This window comes from Macaca mulatta, chromosome 1 (assembly GCF_049350105.2).
Source record: "Macaca mulatta isolate MMU2019108-1 chromosome 1, T2T-MMU8v2.0, whole genome shotgun sequence".
Classification (NCBI taxonomy): Eukaryota; Metazoa; Chordata; class Mammalia; order Primates; family Cercopithecidae; genus Macaca; species Macaca mulatta.
In genome coordinates, this window is record NC_133406.1 from 214,759,910 (window position 1) to 214,779,832 (window position 19,923).

At 42.5% G+C, this 19,923-nt stretch overlaps 1 protein-coding gene and 1 pseudogene across 9 annotated transcripts in view; both read right to left on the reverse strand.

Annotated features, from left to right (window-relative positions):
- CEP85 (centrosomal protein 85) overlaps positions 1 to 19,923 on the reverse strand; it is a 50,435-nt gene that overhangs the window by 22,123 nt on the left and 8,389 nt on the right. For 7 of the 9 annotated variants that reach the window (XM_077993774.1, XM_077993769.1, XM_077993771.1 and 4 more), the window contains 3 exon segments: positions 16,375 to 16,447; positions 12,003 to 12,155; positions 590 to 1,284 (listed from right to left, as the gene is read on the reverse strand). In XM_077993774.1, coding sequence (XP_077849900.1) covers positions 590 to 1,284; positions 12,003 to 12,155; positions 16,375 to 16,429 — 903 coding nt within the window. In that variant the 5' untranslated portion in view covers positions 16,430 to 16,447. 9 annotated transcript variants of the gene reach the window in all.
- On the reverse strand, positions 9,611 to 9,699 carry LOC114674734 (small nucleolar RNA U3; annotated as a pseudogene).

The following is a 19,923-nucleotide window of genomic DNA, read 5'->3' on the forward strand; positions in this document are numbered from 1 at the left end:
CTCCACCTCCCAAGTTCAAGCAATTCTCCCGCCTCAGCCTCCCGAGTAGTTGGGACTATAGGCGCATGCCACCACACCTGGCTAATTTTTACATTTTTAGTAGAGGCAGGGTTTCACTCTGCTGGCCAGGTTGGTCTCGAACTCCTGCCCGCCTTGGCCCAAAGTGCTGGGATTAAAGGCATGAGTCACTGCACCTGGCCTCAAAGATGGTTTTTAAACCCTAGCTCTACCAATCACCAGCTCTATGACCCTGGACAGATTATGTAGTCTAAGAACCTGGTAAGTTTCTACATCTACCTCGTTAGTACACTATGAAGATTAAATAAAATTCTGTAGCCTAGTGACTCGTATAAATACCTTTTAAATTTTCCTTTGTAACCTTTTGCTATTTTGGAGACCCTAGCTGGTGCTTAATTTGACCACCAAACAGATTCAATGGCCAACAGCTCACAAGCCTGTATTTCCTGTCTACAAACATCTTCCTTCTTTTTACAGCTATTTTCTTTAAAGCCAAAATTCAAAGGACAAAAGCTATTATAATTCTAAGAACGTACAGAACCTAGAAAACCAAGGAAAGATGGACCTCTACCTGCATTTGCTCCATCTGTAAACGGATCAATTCCAGCTGCTGCCGACAAGTGCTGAGTTCACAAGATTGCTCTCGGGGATGCCAAGTGTCAGGACTCGGCTGCCACACCTGAGAGGGCAGAGGCTTGGAGAGCCCGGGAGCAGGCTGGAGTCCCAAAGGGAGGACCCCACTACTATTAGAATGTGGCCCATTCCGCTCAAACACTGCCCCGCTGCCCGGTGCCTTCTTGGCCTCAGGCAACACTTTGTACAACTCCTTGCTTGTGCTGGTTCTTGGGTTGTGGAAGCGGACTCGGTGGTGAGGATCTGAATAAAGTGTCTCCATCATTGCCGACTGATTGAGGGTAGAGTCCATGCTAGGAATATCAAACTTCCTTGCCTCTTCTTGTCTTTCATGGCCCACTGCTGGAAACCAGGACTGCTCAATTCCATTTTCTCCAGGAGCACCAGAGAGATACACGAGATCTCTAGATAGGCCCGGAGAAAGTTTCATTGCACCGAGGTCTCCATTTCTTGTCATTCCCACACTTTCAGCCAACCCTGACAAAGGGAGTTTGGAGGAAGAGGGTCCAACAGGTGTAGAATTTGGCTTGGCAGGAGAGGTCCCTAAAGTAGAAGGCATCACATGGGCTGTTGGAATGGTTACATGGCTTTTGATGGGCTGGAAAGGAGGACTGCTACTTGAGCTGCAAAAATCTGCGGAGAGAATAGTCTTCCATAAGTAAAAATTGAAGCAGCAAGCTTTCTTGAGTTTGAATGCTATGCCAGAAACTCTCTGCCTGTCCTGAGACCAAGCAGAGAGAGCACCGTCATCAAAAGTATCAGGCAGAAAGACACGGCAACCAAACTGGGAGATGTATTTTCCAGGATCTCAAATGCCATTCACAAGGTAAACCAACAAAAGGCAATAATGGCTTCACTTTTAACTTAGTCCTTTGTACCGGAATAAAAAAAATCTTGTCAGTCAGACAAAGCTGAAAACTGAACTTTAAAAAAAGTTACTTACTTAAGGAAAATGAGTTAGGTCCTACTCTTCTGGAAGCTGGACAACTCTCAGCTATAATCAAATCTAATAAAAATATCCTTTCCAAGAGTCGCCAGAATCTTCTGCGACCTCCAAAAGCTCCCCCAGGAAGGTGAGCAACGAGTCCAAACTATCTGAAGAACGAAGCGAACTAGACAGTCTTGCTCAGTATGCAGGGCATGGAGTATGGCATCTGAGGCAGGATTCTGTTCTCTCTCCCATACCCCAGACCTGACTGCCTGGATGTGTGAAGTTATTCTTAGTAACTCTCAGGTTTCACTCTAGCACAGTGAGCACTCTCAATTGGGTACACACTGAAATCCTCTATTTTATATTTTGCCTTTCACTTGGCCCCTTGTGTGTACCCAACTGTGGTTTTGTTTTTTTTTTAACTTTTCCTTCAGACTGAATTCATGTTTCCTATGGCTCCTGCATGGTCTTGGGAGACAACCCTTGATTAGCCCTACTGCAGAAGGTTCATATTTCTACCTATTTCCAACTTTCAAGTACTACTCTGAGGGGGACTACTCCAAGCAAACAATAAAGGAAGAATATGAGGTAACATACTTATTGCTTTCAGCAGGCAGAAAACTAAATAAGGAAACAAGGAATACTAATTTCTTTTCTTTTCAACTATATTCAGTACTTATTCCCAAATCAAGCATATCTACGATGGAGAAGAGCGACTACCAACTTGTTTCTCTTTTTTTTCTCCCCACCAACCAACACAGAGCACACGCAGATAACAACAAATACCACAATTGTTCCCAGAATTACGTGAGTATAAGATCAGCTACTATCTTCTCATTAAACAACCTTTTTTTTTATTTTGAGATGGGGTCTCACTCTGTCATCCAGGCTGGAGCACAGTGGCGTGATCACAGTTCACTGAAGCCTCAACCTCCCCCGGCTCAGGTGTCCCACCTCAGTTTTTTTATTTTTAGTAGAGATGGGGTTTCGCCATGTTGCCCAGACTGGTCTCGAACTCATGGGCTCAAGCGATCCACCCACCTTAGCCTCCCAAAGTGCTAGGATTATAGGTGTGAGCCACCATGCCCGGCCTTAAGCAACTCTTTAAAAATATGGGCAAGCCACCTCACACCTGTCAGAATGGCTATTATCAAAAAGATGAGGCTGGACGCACTTTGGGAGGCTGAGGAGGGGGGATCTTGAGGTCAGGAAATCGAAACTATCCTGGCTAACACGGTGAAACCCCATCTCTACTAAAAATACAAAATATTAGCTGGGCGTGGTGGCACGCGCCTGTGGTCCCAGTTATTCCAGAGGCTGAGGCAGGAGAATCACTTGAATCCGGGAGGTGGAGGTTGCAATGAGCCGGGATGGCACCACTGCACTCCAGCCAGGGCGACAGAGCGAGATTCCATCTCAAAAAAAAAAAAAAAGAGATGAAAGACAAGTTTGGAGAGGATGTAGAGAAAAGGGAACTCTGGTACACAGTTGGTGGGAATGTAACAACACAGTCATTGTGGAAAACAATGGAGTACGTAGGTCCCTCAAAAAAACCAAAAAACTAAAAATAGTTACCATATGATCCAGCAATCCACTTCTGGGTATATATCCAAAGAATATGAAATTAGTATGTCAAAGAGATATATACAATCCCATGTTTACTGAGTAATTATTCACAATAGCCAAGTTATAGAATCAACCGATGAACAGATAAGGAAAATGCAGTATACAGACACAATGGAATACCAGCCTTATAAAAGATGTAATTTATGTCACTTGCAACAACATGGATGAACCTGGAGGACACTAAGAGAAATAAGCCAGGCACAAAATGACAAATACTGCACGTTCTTATTTGTATGTGGAAGCTAAAAAAACCTCGACACATAGAAACAGAGAATAATTGTGGTTACTAGAAGCTCGGGAGCAGGAGGAATCGAGAGATGCTAAGCAAAGGGTAAAACATTTCAGTTAGACGGGAGGAATAAATACTTTAAAAAAAGATGTGCAAGCCTTATACTATATGCATAGTGTCTAATTTCCTATGCTCAAGATGATTTTGGGGATACATAAAAGGCCACACTAAAAACACACACACACACATAACAAAACAAAAACCTGAGTAAGTTCTGACAACATGCATTAGTCTCTCAGGACACCAAAAAAGAAATTTCTCAGTTAAAGGACCCAGTTTCTGACATCTCACAACTTAAATATAGGACTAGTACACAAAGTTAAGGCAGACTGGTAGTGATAAAGACTTCAAAGACTAGTAAGCAATACAATTTTTTCTTTTTTTTTTTTGAGACAGAGTTTCGCCCGTTGCCCAGGCTGGAGTGCAATGGCACGATCTCGGCCCACTGCAACCTCCGCCTCCTAGGTTCAAGCGATTCTCCTGCCTCAGCCTCCTGAGTAGCTGGGATTAAAGGCATGCTCCACCACGCCTGGCTAATTTTGTATTTTCAGTAGAGACAGGGCTTCTCCATGCTGGTCAGGCTGGTCTTGAACTCCCAACCTCAGGTGATCCACCCGCCTCAGCCTCCCAAAGTGCTGGGATTACAGGCGTGAGCCACTGCGCCTGGCCCAATTTTTTCTTTTTTGAGACGGGGTCTCACCCACTCTGTCGTCCAGGCTGGAGTGCAGTGGCACAATCTTGGCTCACCACAACCTCTGCCTCCCGGGTTCAAGCGACTCTTCTGCCTCAGCCTCCTGAGTAGCTGGGATTACAGGAACCCACCAACATGCCTGGCTAATTTTTGTATTTTAGTAGATGGGGTTTCACCATGTTGGCCAGGCTGGTCTTGAACTCCTAACCTCAAGTGATCCACCTGTCTCAGCCTTCCAAAGTGCTGGAATTACAGGGATGAGCCACCGTGCTTAACCATAAGCAATGTTTTAAATTCTCCATAAAAGCACATAGTATCAGTTCTTATCAAGGGTTGCTGCTCCCATAGTGTAATTACAAAACAGAAGACTGTGAGGTTGTAGCACATGAGGGGTTGCTACCATGAACTCTGCAATACCTCCTTCCATTCTCCATCCATAGCACCACTCTCTCTAGATTCACCAAATTCAGTTCTGAGTCCACACCCTCTGCTATGGTTTGAAAGTGTCTGTCCCCTAAAAGTTCATGTGTTAGAAACTTAATTGCCAATGTAACAGTATTAAGAGGTGGGGGTCTCTAAGAGGTGACTGGGTCATGAGGGTAGAAGCTTCATAATAGATTAGCAGAAGTGAGTTAGTTCTCAAAGCAGTGGGTTGTTATAAAAGCAAGCTTGGGGCCAGGCAAGGTGGCTCATGCCTGTAATCCCAGCACTTTGGGAGGCTGAGGCGGGCGGATCACCTGAGGTCAGGAGTTTGAGACCAGTCTGATCAACATGGAGAAACCCCATCTCTACTAAAAATACAAAATTAGCTGGGTGTGGTGACACATGCCTGGAATCTCAGCTTCTTGGGAGGCTGAGGCAGGAGAATTGCTTGAACCCGGGAGGCAGAGGTTGCAGTGAGCCGAGATCCTACCATTGCCCTCCAGCCTGGGCAACAAGAGCTAAACTCCATCTCAAAAAAAAAAAAAAAAAAAAAAGCAAGCTTGGGTTTGGCACGGTGGCTTACGCCTGTAATCCTAGCACTTTGGGAGGCAGAGGCAAGCGGATCATTTGAGGTCAGGAGTTCAAGACCAGCCTGGCTAACATGGTGAAACACCATCTCTACTAAAAATACAAAAATTAGCTGGGCGTGATGGCGGGTGCCTGTAATCCCAGCTACTCAGGAGGCTGAGGCAGGAGAATCATTTGAACCTGGGAGGCGGAAGCTGCAGTGAGCCAAGACCCCGCCACTGCACTCCAGCCTGAGTGACAGAAATAAGACTCTACCTCAAAAAGAAAAAAAGGCAAGCTTGGCTCACTCTTGTGGTCTCTGCTTTCCACCATGTTGTGATACAGTACAAAAGCCTTCGCCAGATGCTGCCACTATGCCTTTGGACTTCCCACTCTCCAGAACCATGGGCAAAATAAACATCTTTTCTGTATAAGTTACACTGTCTCAGGTATTCTCTTATAGTAACAGAAAACAGACTAAGATAACCCCAAAATAATGTCAAAACCAAAGCCAAGAAGAAAAGTACCAACTGACCTAGAAGAATATGGCTTTCCTAATTTTTTATAGATGATAAATGGACATCTTAGAAAATTAAGGTGAGGTCCTTGTCCACATTTTTAACTTATCTATTGGGTTTATCTATTTATATTAAGGAAACTGCCTGATTCAGACTAACTGTGCTATAAAATATAAAGTTACACCAGCGGTCCCCAACCTTTTTGGTACCAGGGAATGGTTTTGTGGAACACAATTTTTCCACAGATGATGGTGGGCGGGATGGTTTCAGGATCAAACTGTTCCACCTCAGATCATCAGGTATTAGATTCTCATAAGGACTGAGCAACCTAGATCCCTCACATGCACAGTTCACAATAGGGTTTGTTCTTCTATGAGAATCTAATGTCACCACTGATCTGACAGGAGGCGCAGGCTGAGGCAGTAACGCTTGCTCACCTGCTGCTCACCTCCAGCCGTGTGGCCTGGTTCCTAATATGCATGGACTGGTACTGGTTCACGGGCCAAAAGTTGGAGACCTCTGAGTTACACGGTAAGTCTGGTTTGTGGTTTAGAATTTTTCTTTTTTTTTTTTGAGACGGAGTCTTGCTCTGTCACCCAGGCTGGAGTGCAATGGTGTGATCTCGGCTCACTGCAAGCTCCGCCTCCTGGGTTCATGTCATTCTCCTGCCTCAGCCTCCTGAGAAGCTGGGACTACAGGCGCCCACCACCACACCCGGCTAATTTTTTTTTTTGTATTTTTAGTAGAGATGGGGTTTCACCACATTAGCCAGGATGGTCTTGATCTCCTGACCTCATGGATCCACCCGCCTCGGCCTCCCAAAGTGCCGGGATTACAGGCGTGAGCCACTGCGCCCGGCCAGAATATTTTGAAATGAAATAGCAACACTCATTTTCAAAGGGACCTCTATCTTCTACGATTTTCAAAGGCATTCAAAATTTAGTGTATGGGAACCAGGCAGGTGATGCACTTCTGTAGGCCCAGCTACTCAGTAGTCTAACTCAGGAGGATTACTTGAGCCCTCTCGAATTTATGGCTATAGTACACTATGATAGTACCTGTGAACAATCATTGCACTCCAGTGTAGGCAACATAGCAAGACCCATATCTTTAAAAAATACAGTGCATGGGATATGTGATTTTTATTTACAGAAATCTACAGTTCCCCAAAACATTGGGGTTTTGCCATTTTAAGAATACAGTTCTAAATCTCTCCTCTACTTAACCACATTTTCTGCCCCCTCCCCACCCTAAAAAACAACTCATTTTTTTAGCAACCTTCCTTGCACAGTAAGGGTAGATTCAGCTATTACCAAATCTCAGTCACTTCAGTCTACACCTGAAGTGATTCAGTAGCCTGAATTACGCCAGTGACTATTTCAGTCTTTTGCAAAGAACTGAAAGCATTCTGAACTCTTCAGTACCCACCTCTACTCTGTCCCTCTAGAATCTTCCAAGGTAAAACACCTTAGTGAAGGGTGGAATCAAAAGCATGCCTATTCAACTTAAAGATGCAACAATGAACTATACTGTATACCAGTCACAGGGGTTCTTGTCAACTAGACTGCAAGCTAGATTCATGAAAACAAAGTCTAAGAGTTAAGATTAGAGGCCAAGAGCGTGGCTCACGCCTATAATCCCAGCACTTTGAGAAGCCAAGGTGGGTGGATCAGCTGAGGTCAGGAGTTCAAGACCAGTCTGGCCAACATGGTGAAACCCAATCTTTACTAAAAATATAAAAATTAGCCGGGTGTGGTGGCACGTGCCTGTAATCCCAACTACTCAGGAGGCTGAGGCAGAAGAATCGCTTGAACCCAAGAGGTGGAGGTTGCAGTGAGCCAAGATCACGCCACTGCACACCAGCCTGGGTGACAGAGTGACACTCCATCTCAAAACAAACACACAAAAAGAGTTAAGATTAGGATCATGGTATTTAACAAACACAGCAGTTTAAAAAAACATCTAGGGCCGGGTGTGGTGGCTCACGCCTGTAATCCCAGCACTTTGGGAGGCCGAGGCAGGTGGATCACGAGGTCAAGAGTTCAAGACCAGACTGGCCAACATGGTGAAACCCCGTCTCTACGAAAAATACAAACATTAGCCAGGCGTGGTGGCGCGCCTGTAATTGCAGCTACTCGGGAGGCTGAGGCAGGAAAATCGCTTGATCCCAGGAGGCAGAGGTTACGATGACTGAGATTGTGCCGCTGCACTCCAGCCTGGGCGACAGAGTGACTGTCTCGGAAAACTAGTAATAATAATACAAAAAAAAAAAAAAAAAAAAAAACTTCTAGACCATTATCTTTGGTCCCTATCTCAAGAGGACTATTACAATTTTAAAAGAATGCACTAGAAATACAAATATGTTCCCAAAAGAATAAAAAAGAGAGTCACACATACAATCTGTGTAGCAGTGTAACTGAATTAAATACAGCTGGTTATTTCAACGGGAAAAATCTAGACTATTGATTTTAAAAATATCTATTATTTAATAAAAATAAAAAGGTCCCATGACTGCACATGCAGACAAAACCTTAACAAGTGAAAATTAAATTAACAGAAGACTTTTGATTACACAATTGATAGACTATTACACAGTCAGAAGACCAGAATCTGATAACCAGCTGTATGATGTTAGGCAAGTTACTTAACTCCTTGGGAATTTTTGTTATTCACCAATCAAAATGAGCAGAGGTGATTTTTGAAGTCCCGTGTACCTCAAAATCTGATTCAATTCTACTCAGTATTTACTGAGCACAGTCCCCACTATACATATAGTTGTCAAACTATTAAAATTAATGCTAAGGGCTGGGTGCAGTGGCTCACACCTATAATCCCAGCACTTTGGAAGGCCAGGGCAGGAGGACTGCTTGAGCCCAGAACTTCAAGAACCAGCCTGGGCAAGATGGTGAGAACCCGTTTCCACAAAACAAAACAAACAAACAAAACTGGCTGAGTGTGATGGTACATGCCTGTAGTCCCAGCTACTCAGAAGGTTTAGGTGGAAAGATCGCTTAAGCCCAGGAGTTCAAGGCTGCAATGAGCTTATGATCACGTCATTGCACTCCAGCCTGGGTGACAAAAAGAGACCCTATCTCTATAAAACAAACAAACAAAAACTAAAATTAATGCTAGATGTCTAGGAACCAGTAATAGTAGATGTGGTCCCCACTACCCCCTCTTTTATTTGGAGACAAGATCTCACTATGTTGCCCAGACTGTACTCAACTCCTGGGCTCAAGTGATTTTCCCACCTCAGCCTTGGGAGCAGCTGGGACTACAGGTACTGACCACTGTCCCTGGCTTTTTTTTTCTTTTCATTTTTAAATTTACTCCTCTCAGCTCATACCTATTTAAGAAAAACAAAAACCAAAAACCTTTATTGAAATACAATTCATATATCATACAATTTGCTCACTTGAGGTGTACGATTCAATGGGTTTTAGTATATCAATGGAATTGTGTAATCACTACAATCAATCTTACAACATTTTCATCACTCCAAAAAGAAAACTTCTTACCCTTTGGCAGTCATGCTATGTTTCCACCAGCCTCTGAAGCCCTAGAAAACCATTAATCTACTTTGTGTTTCTGTACGTTTACCTATTCTGGACTTTAGGCATTAGATTCTCATAAGGAGCATGCAATCTAGATCCCTCAAATGCATAGTTCACAATAGCATTCGTGCTCCTATGAGAATTTAGTCCCACCACTGATTTGACAGGAGATGGAGCTCAGGCGGTAATGCTCGACCTGCTGCTCACCTCCTGCTGTGTTGTTCCTAACAGGCCAGACTAGTACTGGTCCTAGGCCCAGGGGTTGGGGACCCCTGATATAGATGGAATCATGCAATATACAGCCTTTTGTGTCTGGCTTTTTTTTTTTACTTCATATATAATGGTTATTTCATTTTATTTTCATTTTCTTTTTCTTACCGGTGCTCTACACATTCAGAAAAACTTCTCTAGTAACATACTACAGAAATGATCCCTGAAAATATAGTCTTAGTATATGTTATTATTATTATTATTTTTTGAGACAGAGTCTCACTCTGTTGCCCAGGCTGGAGTGCAATGGCACAATCTCAGCTCACTACAACCTCCGCCTCCCCGGTTCAAGTGATTCTCCTGTCTCAGCCTCCCAAATAGATTACAGACACACATAACCATGCCCAGCTAATTTTTTGTATTTTAGTAGAGATGGGGTTTCACTGTGTTGCCCAGGCTGGTCTCGAACTCCTGAGCTCAGGCAATCCACCCACCTTGGCCTCCCAAAGTGCCAGGATTACAGACATCAGCTGCCACGCCTGGCCAGTATATGTTTTTAAGGTAGCACACATACCAGTATTTCATTTCTTTTTATTGCTGAATAATATTCTACTGTATTATATGGATATTTTATTCATTCATTCATCAGTTGTGGGTTTTGGATTGTTTCTACTTTTGACTATCATGAATAATGCTGCTACCAACATTTATGTATAAGTCCATACAAAAACTTGTGTATTCATTTATATCTAGGAGCAGAACTATCAGGTCAGGAATAACCTATGTTTAACCTTTATTTCCCTAAAGGAATAAAAAACAGAGTCACACACACAACCTGTGTAACAAGGTGATTGAACTTACCTTTTTTTTTTTTGAGATGGGGTCTCACTATGTTGCCCAGGCTAGTCTCCAAACTCCTGGACTCAAGTGATCCTCCTGCCTCAGCCTCCCAAGTAGTTGGGATTATTATCATCTTTTGGAGTATAGCCATCCTAGTGGCTGTGGAGTAGATGTTTTAAAATTACAACACATGATTATTGAAGTGACTAGTTTTGTGACTTTAAGAAACTCATTCAATCACTTTGAAATTCAGCCTTCTCATCCGTAAAATGGAAATAAGACATATTATAGGGTTCTTAAGGGCTTTAGTGAAATAATATAGAAAAAATTTATAGTATCTATCACAAAGCATACAATCAACAGTAGTTAATTATTATCATTAGGTTCTCTGCCTTCTAGAACTCACCAATCTAAATGGAAAAACAAAATGCCCTCATAAAGTATTAACTGGCAATACTTAAGTGCAAAAACAAGTGGCAGAGATAATAAAGACACAAGAATGTAAGGAGAATGATATGACTAATGAGTGTAAGGGATAGGAAAAGCCTGTGGGATATTTGCTGGATCTTGAATAGTAAGATCAGCATAGCTAGGAAAGGCAAGAGGAGGCAGGCATCGCACACATGGGCCCAGATTAAAGAAGGAAAAAAAGAGCCCGGGTATCAGAAACCCAAAACCAGCTGCGTATGGTGGCTCTAGCCTGTAATCCCTGCACTCACTCAGCACTTTGGGAGGCTGAGGCAATAGGATTGTTTCAGGCAAATAGTTTGAACAATATAGCAAGACCTCAATTCTACAAAAAATAAAAAATAAATTAAAATAAATAAATAAATAAAAAACATAGCTGGGTGTAGTGGCACCATGCTGGTAGTCCCTGCTACTCAGGAGCCTAGGAGTTTAAGGCTGCAGTGAGCATGATGGCACTACTGCACTCTAGCCTTGGTGACAGAGCGAGACCATCTCAACAAATTAGTAGAAACAAAACAAAAAACAGGACTGTACATTCAGACCTGGTGACAGCAGGAAATATGTTTGAGTGGGTGGCATAGGGACGATCACAGAACTGAAGGCTCTGAATTTCATCTCCCAAGCAACAGGAGTTATTGAAGATTTACAGGAAACTATGAAATTAGGCTTTTAGCAAAAATAATCTGGCAGCAGAGGGAAAGACTTGAGGTCAATTAACCTATTAGAAAGTTGTTTCAAAGGCTAGGCACAGGGGCTCATGCCTGTAATCTCAACACTTTGGGAGGCTGAGGCAGATGGTTCTCTTGAGTCTGGGAGTCCAGACCAGCCTGGGCAACACGGCGAAACCCCATCTCTATAAAAACACACAAAAAATTAGTGAAGCATGGTGGTGCATACCTGCAGTCTCAGCTACCCAGGAGGCTGAGGTGGGGAGGATCACCTCAGCCTGGGAGGCTGCAGTGAGCCATGATCACGCCAGTGCACTCCAATCTGGGTGACAGAGTGAGATCCCGTCCTCCCGTCCCCCAACAAAGTTGTTTCAGATAAGATAAAAAATGGAAATTTAGATAAAGGGACCAGATGTGAGAAGCACAGGGAAAGAAGACAGACTCCTTGAATGGACCGACATTATGAACATTCTGGAAATAACACAATCTGGAAATGCCAATATACCCAAAATGAAATCTGAAAATGACAATACATATTGGTAATCAAATAATTAATACAGACTTACCCTCTGCAATATCTGAGCATGATGTACCAATGGCTGTGTCCCCACTGTCGGCTACACTTGAACAGCGGCTGAAGCGGCTCCGAAAGGGCTCCGAGATAACTGGGGTCTGCCATTCAGTCCCCAGGGAACTGCCCTTCTGAATCACATTGGAACCTGAAACAAGAGGCATTTCCCACCTTTACTGTGAACGAGCTGATGTAACCCCATTAGATCGTTTTTTTACAAAATCACATAAACCATGAGAGAATAGCAGCAATCTACCCCTTTCTCTCTTCTGTGCCTATTTCAGCTGCTCCGACCTAGTTTTTTTTTTTTTTGGAGACGGAGTCTGCTCTGTTGCCCAGGCTAGAGTGCAGTGGTGTGCAACTCACGGCAACCTCCGCTTCCTGGGTTCAAGCAATTCTCTGCCTCAGCCTCCCGAGTAGCTGGGATTACAAGTGCCTGCCACCACGCCCAGTTAATTTTTGTATTTTTAGTAGAGACGGGGTTTTACCATCTTGGCCAGGCTGGTCTTGAACTCCTGACCTCATAATTCACCCTCCTCGGCCTCCCAAAGTGCTGGGATTACAGGTGTGAGCCAGCGGGCCCAGCCTGAGCTAGTTAATTTTAAGTGGAAATAATATGAGAAGTGAGAATATTCAAAGATGGTAATAAGTAAGACCCACCAAGAATCCAGGAGTACTGGAACAGAAAACAATCATATTTAATAGCAGTGGCCATTTATTGAAACCTGTAAAGACACAGCACCTTACAAACATAATCTTGCCTACCTACTTACTGAAAAGTATTACCACCCCTATTTTACAGAGGGGAGGGCTGATATTTGAACCCAGTTCTTTCTGATTCCAAAACCCACATTCTTTCCTCTTACAGTTTCTCAATGGTGCTTTTGGCATTCTGGGGATGACCATTCTTCAATGTGTAGTCTATACATTACAGAATGGTTTAGCATCCCTGGTTCCCACTCACTAAATGCCAGCAGCAACCCTCAACCAAGCAACAAGCAGTCCAGTTCCCAGTTGAAAATCATTGCTTCGAGGTTGCAGTGAGCCAAGATCGCGCCATTGCACTCCAGCCTAGGCAACAAGAGCGAAACTCCGTTCCCCTCATCCCCCAAAAAAAGAAAAGAATATCATTGTGTCACTGAACCAGGGTACCCTCAATAGGTGAATCCTATGGAGATCAAGGTGAGTTTTGAAAGTCAATCTGAAGAGCCTAGGGTTTTATCTTGAGAGCTATGTGAAGAAATCACTAAAACTGCTGAGCAGGTTAAGACAAAAAGACCGGTGAAATTGATTTGATTTAAAATATGCTGTTTGAGGGGAGGTAGGTAGGAAGTGTTCAATAAATACTTGATTCACTAACATTCTAGCAAAGACTTAAATTTATTTTTTAAAAACCACTATAATTTTCCTAAGGTGTATCTGGTAATCCATGTAAACAAATAAACAAAAAAACTAACGGCAGCTACTTATCCTCCATTTAACCTAAAGTGTGACAGCTGACATCAGAAAATACGGTTCTACAGACTCTCTGATCTAGTGGAAGGCAAATGATATTTAGACACAAATTACTTTATTCCTTTCTTCCAAGTTTAGTGCTTCTCCCATTTTTTTAACCTATTTTCTTCCACTTTTGCTCCTTTTTTGCTACCCTTACCTTGGCTTTCTACTGAAGGCAACCTGACTTTCCCCAAATACTTCTATTCTTTGGATCACAGTGACTGCCTCATTTGAAAGAATCTTTATATACTCAATAATCTGTAATTGTTATAGAAGACACAGGCAACAGTCAGAGTTTCTGAGCAGCATGAGATTAGCCAATGCTACTATACTAAGTTGGTGTAATTCTAACCCAAAGCAAAGAAATCTGACCTTCTGGTGAGTCTACACAGCTTTCTCTCTCTAGTCAGTGTAAAATTTGCCAGTCTTTTTGAAACAGTTAAGATTGAGGGCCTCTATTACCACCTTCCTGACTTCCTACTGGAAACTGCTCCCTGTTACTACTACTAATCTTCCACTCTTCATCGTTACCATTTTTCCATCCACTTACTCCACACTCTAACTCCAAAGAGTTATTTGTTAAAAACATATTTTGATATATTTATAGAGGTTTACACTTATTTCAAAATTGAAGTTTAAATGCTGAAGTTGGCCGGGTACCGTGGTCATGCCTGTAATCCTGGCACTTTGGGAGGCCAGGGCAAGCAGATTACCTGAGCTCAGGAGTTGGAGACCAGCCTGGGCACATGGTGAAACCCCGTATCTACTAAAATACAAAAAAATTAGCCAGGCGTGGTGGTGCATGCCTGTAATCCCAGCTACTTGGAAGGTTGAGGCACAAGAATCACTTAAACCCAGGAGACGGAGGTTGCAGTGAGCTGAGATTATGCCACTGCACTCCAGCCTGGGCCACAGAGCAAGATTCTGTCTCCAAAAAAAAAAAAGCTGAAATTTTTTGTGTTATAGTGCATGTCCTATCAGTAGCATCCTTATCAATTATTAAGACCTTTATTAATCTGAATGAGATACTACTGAAGAGAGAAAAAAACCATCAGAAAGCTTTGTTAGGAAAGGGAATGTTCCAAAAACTTCCATTATATACATAATTGTCATAGAAACTGTACAAATCTCAGAGAATGTGCAAGCACATAAGCAGGTGTTTAAAAAATATTTGCTGAGGCCGGGCACAGTGGCTCATGCCTGTAATCCCAGCACTTTGGAAGGTTGAGGCGGGCGGATCATAAGGTCAGGAAATTGAGACCACCTGGCTAACATGGTGATAACCCATCTCTACTAAAAAATACAAAAAATAAGATGGGTGTGGTGGCGGGCGCCTGTAGTCCCAGCTACGTGGGAGGCTGAGGCAGGAGAATGGCATGAACCCGGGAGGCAGAACTTGCAGTGAGCCGAGATCGTGCCACTGCACTCCAGTCAGGGTGACAGAGCGAGATTCCGTCTCAAAAAAAAAAAAAAAAAAAGCTGAATGAATCTTGAATTGATTCAACTAATGCTTATAATGGTGCCTACTATATGCAAGGCAGCATGCCTAAGAGAATACACCAAACATTTACTGAATATCTATGCTGAGGAAGGCACTGTGAGATTTTTAAGTTAAATAAAACATACCTTAAGTTGAATTAAATGTGCCCTCTTCTTTACCAATACCCCAGAATTCAACAAGTCATTTTTCTAAAATACTACTTATTTGAAATATGTATTATCTACTTAACATGCCTGCACAGTGTATACATATATTTACGTGTTTAATATACAGTCAGCTCTCCGTATCCGTGGTTTCTTCTTTTTCCTATTTTTTTGAGACACAGTCTCGCTCTGTTGCCCAGGCTGGAGTGCAGTGGCCCGATCTCAGCTCGCCTCAACCTCCGCTTCCCAGGTTCAAGTGAATCTCCTGCCTCAGCCTCCCAAGTAGGTGGGATTACAGGCACGTGCCACTGCACCCTACTAATTTTTGTATTTTTAGTAGACACGGGGTTTCACCATGTTGGCCAGGCTGGTCTCGAACTCCTGACCTCAGGTGATCCACCCGCCTTGGGCTCCCAAAGTGCTGGAATTATAGGTGTGAGCCACAGCGCCCGGCCATATTCACGGTTTCTACGAGTGTGAATTCAACCAATTTTTTTTAATGGCATCTTACTAAATGTGCATAGACTTGTTTTTCTTCTTATTCCCCAAACAATACAGTATAACTATTTACATAGCATTTACATTGCATTGGGCATTACAAGTAATCTAGAGACGGTTTAAGGTAAACAGTAGGATATACATAGGTTATATGCAAATACCACACCATTTTATATCAGAGACTCGAGTTATCTGTGGATTTTGGTATCTGCAGGAGTTCTTGGAACCAATCTGCCATGGATACTTAAGGACTATAGATATTTAATATATTTACTGAAGTTTAAAAATCTTGTTAATCCACTCTAAAGTTAAATTTCTGAGTTTCTAGTAACAACACAACAGAATCTGTTGGCATCCAAGCAGAATTTCAATCTTTGTGGGCTAGCAGATGACTGACCCACCCGGAGGACAAAGACAACATAGAACACAGTAATTTATGCTGTGTTTTTCTGATTTCAAATGGAACTATGTTCCAAAGTCATTCTGTTCCAATCCTTTATGTGTCGTCCTCTCCCAACCACGTGGTCCTGTTGAAAGCCATGTAGGACAAGAGATAAATAATTGTTCCCTCAGAGACCTGTTTTTATATTCTATGAAGCTGCATGTTATTTTTGTTCTTTTAGCACCAGCATTTCAGTGAATGCTTGTTTGTTCAATATTTACCTTAAGGAATATGAAAAAACAGAACAAAGGTCAGAATCTAACCCAGAAAACTTTTGACTACTCACTTGGTGAAGTGATGTGAGAGATCCCCTCAGTTGGATATTTCTCCTGCATGGCCATCACAGTTATCTGAGCCAACTGTAGAATGAAGGAATAACCAGTCAGTTCTCTGCAGTATCTTTGATTCCCTGCAAGTTGGTTCCCATTCAACTGAAACTGTCAAAACCATATAGAATATTCAAGTATTTGGCCAGGCACAGTGGCTCACGCCTGTAATCCCAGCACTTTGGGAGGCCAAGGCGGGCCGATCACCTGAGGTCAGGAGTTCAAGACCAGCCTGACCAACATGGTGAAACCCCATCTCAACTAAAAACACAAAAATTGGCCAGGCGTGGTGGCACACATCTGTAATCCCAGCTATTGGGAGGTTGAGGCAGGAGGATTGCTTGAACCCAGGAGGCAGAGGTTTCAGTGAGCCAAGATCACACCACTGCACTCCAGCCTGGGCAACTGAGCAAGACTCCATCTCAAGAAAATAAAAAAGAATATTCAAGTATTCTAAATGTTTTACTCCTAAGGATATTTAGGAGTAAATATGTTTTTATGTATTTTACTTCTAAGGATATTTTTAAAGACAAAGTAAATCTCAATACTCCACTCTACTTATCTCTTCCTAAATCCAGTACAGAAAACCTAGAACCAGAGATTACCAATGCAGACTCCATATGCTCCTAGAACCCTTCTGATTTTTACAAAATTTAAAAATATTACTTTTAATTAACAAACTTTACCATGAATCTTCTCAGCCATGGGGACATGATGACAGGATGAGGTGGATAAAGAACTAAAGAACTGGCCGGGCGCGGTGGCTCACGCCTGTAATCCCAGCACTTTGGGAGGCCGAGGCGGGCGGATCACAAGGTCAGGAGATCGAGACCACGGTGAAACCCCGTCTCTACTAAAAATACAAAAAATTAGCCGGGCGCGGTGGCGGGCGCCTGTAGTCCCAGCTACTCAGGAGGCTGAGGCAGGAGAATGGTGTAAACCCAGGAGGCGGAGCTTGCAGTGAGCCGAGATCGCGCCACTGCACTCCAGCCTGGGCGACAGAGCGAGACTCCGTCTCAAAAAACAAAAAAAAAAAAAAAAAAAAGAACTAAAGAACTAAACCAACAGTGAAGTATTACAGCCTCAACTATGATTAACATAAAACAAATTCCTCAATTCTTCCAGTAATTAAAGTCGGTCATACGCTGTATAAAGATGGAAAGAACTCTTGATCATAAGTAGAACCGCAATCCTGAGCTAGGAACATGAAGCTCTCGTCCCATGTTCTCACTCCTTAAAATACTTATATTTACAGTACACTAGGGGTAGGTGCCAAGAATTCAGCAGAAGCAGATTTGAAGTCTAAACAAATACACTTGAACCCACTAAACATTAAGTTACCAATTTATTAACCACGTAACCTTGGGCAAATTTCTTAGTATCTCTGTTCCTCAGTTTATTCATATAAAAAGGAGGATAACGACACAACCTAATTCATGTTAATTCATTTATAATTAACTTACAACAGTGCCTGACACATACTAAGTGCTGTTATTACTTGGCAATTTACATCAGCAAAAGTGGCACTGTACACCCATGGAAGATCAAGGAGTATAAATTCAGAAACTCTAAATTTATAAAAGCCCCAAAAGAGTTTGGGACAATTCAGCCAGGCTCAGTGGCTCACGCCTGTAATCCCAGCACTTTGGGAGGCCGAGGCAGGCAGACCACCTGACGTCAGGAGTTCGAGACCAGCCTGGCCAACATGGTGAAACCTCGTCTCTACTAAAAATACAAAAAATAGCCGAGCGTGGTGGCAGGTGCCTGTAATCCCAGCTACTCGGGAGGCTGAGGCAGGAGAATCGCTTGGACCTGGGAGGCGGAGGTTGCAGTGAGCCAAGACCAGCCAAGATCGCACCATTGCACTCCAGCCTGGATGACAGAGCAAGACTCCCTCACCAAAAAAAAAAAAAAAAAAAAAAAAAAAAGAAAAGAGTTTGGGACAACTCACAGAACATAACTCTCAGAGGTGAAAATCACTCTGTAGAAAAAAGAAGACCATATGGTACTATTTCTCTAACGTACTTTAGTGACCTCTATAGTATTCTCTCAGTAACAACAACCCAAACCCTTATTAATCCACTGCATTTACAACAGACAAAGGGTATCATCCTCAGAATCCCAGTTCTTCACATACTGGGTGAGGGAAGCTTTGTTCAGTAATAAAAGCTTTAGTTTATGGCAAGTATGATTCTGTGAGTTAGATGATGATATAGAAGGATTAGATTACCTCCTTACTAGTGATTTCCTTTCTTGTCAATATCAAAATCCTTTTATTCACTCCTTTCTTTAAAGGATGACAAAACGGTAGGCCCACTGGATTCTAAGACGTTTCTAAATTCAGACAAGTTGAAAATATGGTGACAGAAGAACTCCCAGTTACCCTATGACTCAGCAATTCCACACTGAAGTATATACCCAAGAGAAATGAAAACATAGGTTTACACAAAAGCTTCAATAAGAATGTTCATAGCAGCATTATTTACAATAGCCAAAAAGTGGAAACAACACAAATGTCCATCAGCAATGAATGGATACATAAAACATGGTATATCCAAAAACCAGAATATTACTCAGCAATAAAAGGAAGTACTGATACATGTGACAACATGGATGAACACTGAAGGCATGAACAGTCAAAGAAGTCAAACAAAAGGCTTGATCCTATTTACATGAAATGTCAGAATAGGCAAATCCAGAGAGACACAGATAGTGACTGCAAGGGACTGAGAGGAGGGAGGGTAGGAGAATAGGAAGTGACTGCTAATGGATATCGGGTTTCTTCTCAGGGTGATCAAAATGTTCTGAGATTAGATAGTGGTGACTGACTGCACAACCTTGCCAATATATTAAAAACCTCTGAATTGCACACACATAAAATTAAATTTTATGGTACGTGATATAAATCAAAAATAAAATTCTAAGGCACCCCCAACCATCTGAATGGACCCCTCCCCTTGGCTAAGGACATTCCAAAGTTAAGCTGAAAAACCTGTTAAGGCCATGAAGGCGGTAGTGGTGGTGGAGTCCTACACCCCTCATTATACCCTCCTCCCTTCTGGAATTCAGGAAAAGCATTAACATTAACACAGATGTCTGTAAGAAACATTTACAATCTATTCTCTCTAAAGCCTGCTATTTGGAGGCTTCATCTGCATAACAAAACCTTGATCCCCAGGATTCCTTAACCCAGACATTCCTTTCTATTGATAATAACTTTCAACCAACTGCCAATCAGAAAATTTTGAAATCTACCTATGACCTGGAAGCCCCTACCCCCTAACAGCTGTCTTACCCTTCCGGATCAATGTAAATCTTACATGTATTTGATTGATGTCTCATGTCTCCCTAAAATGTTTATAACCAGGGCACACGTTATCAGGATCACGTGAGGGCTGTGTCAGGGGCCATTGGTCACCCATATTTGGCTCAGAATAAATCTCTTCAAATATTTTACAGAGTCTGACCCTCATTGACAACAAATACCTCAAAAAGAAAAAAAGAAAGAA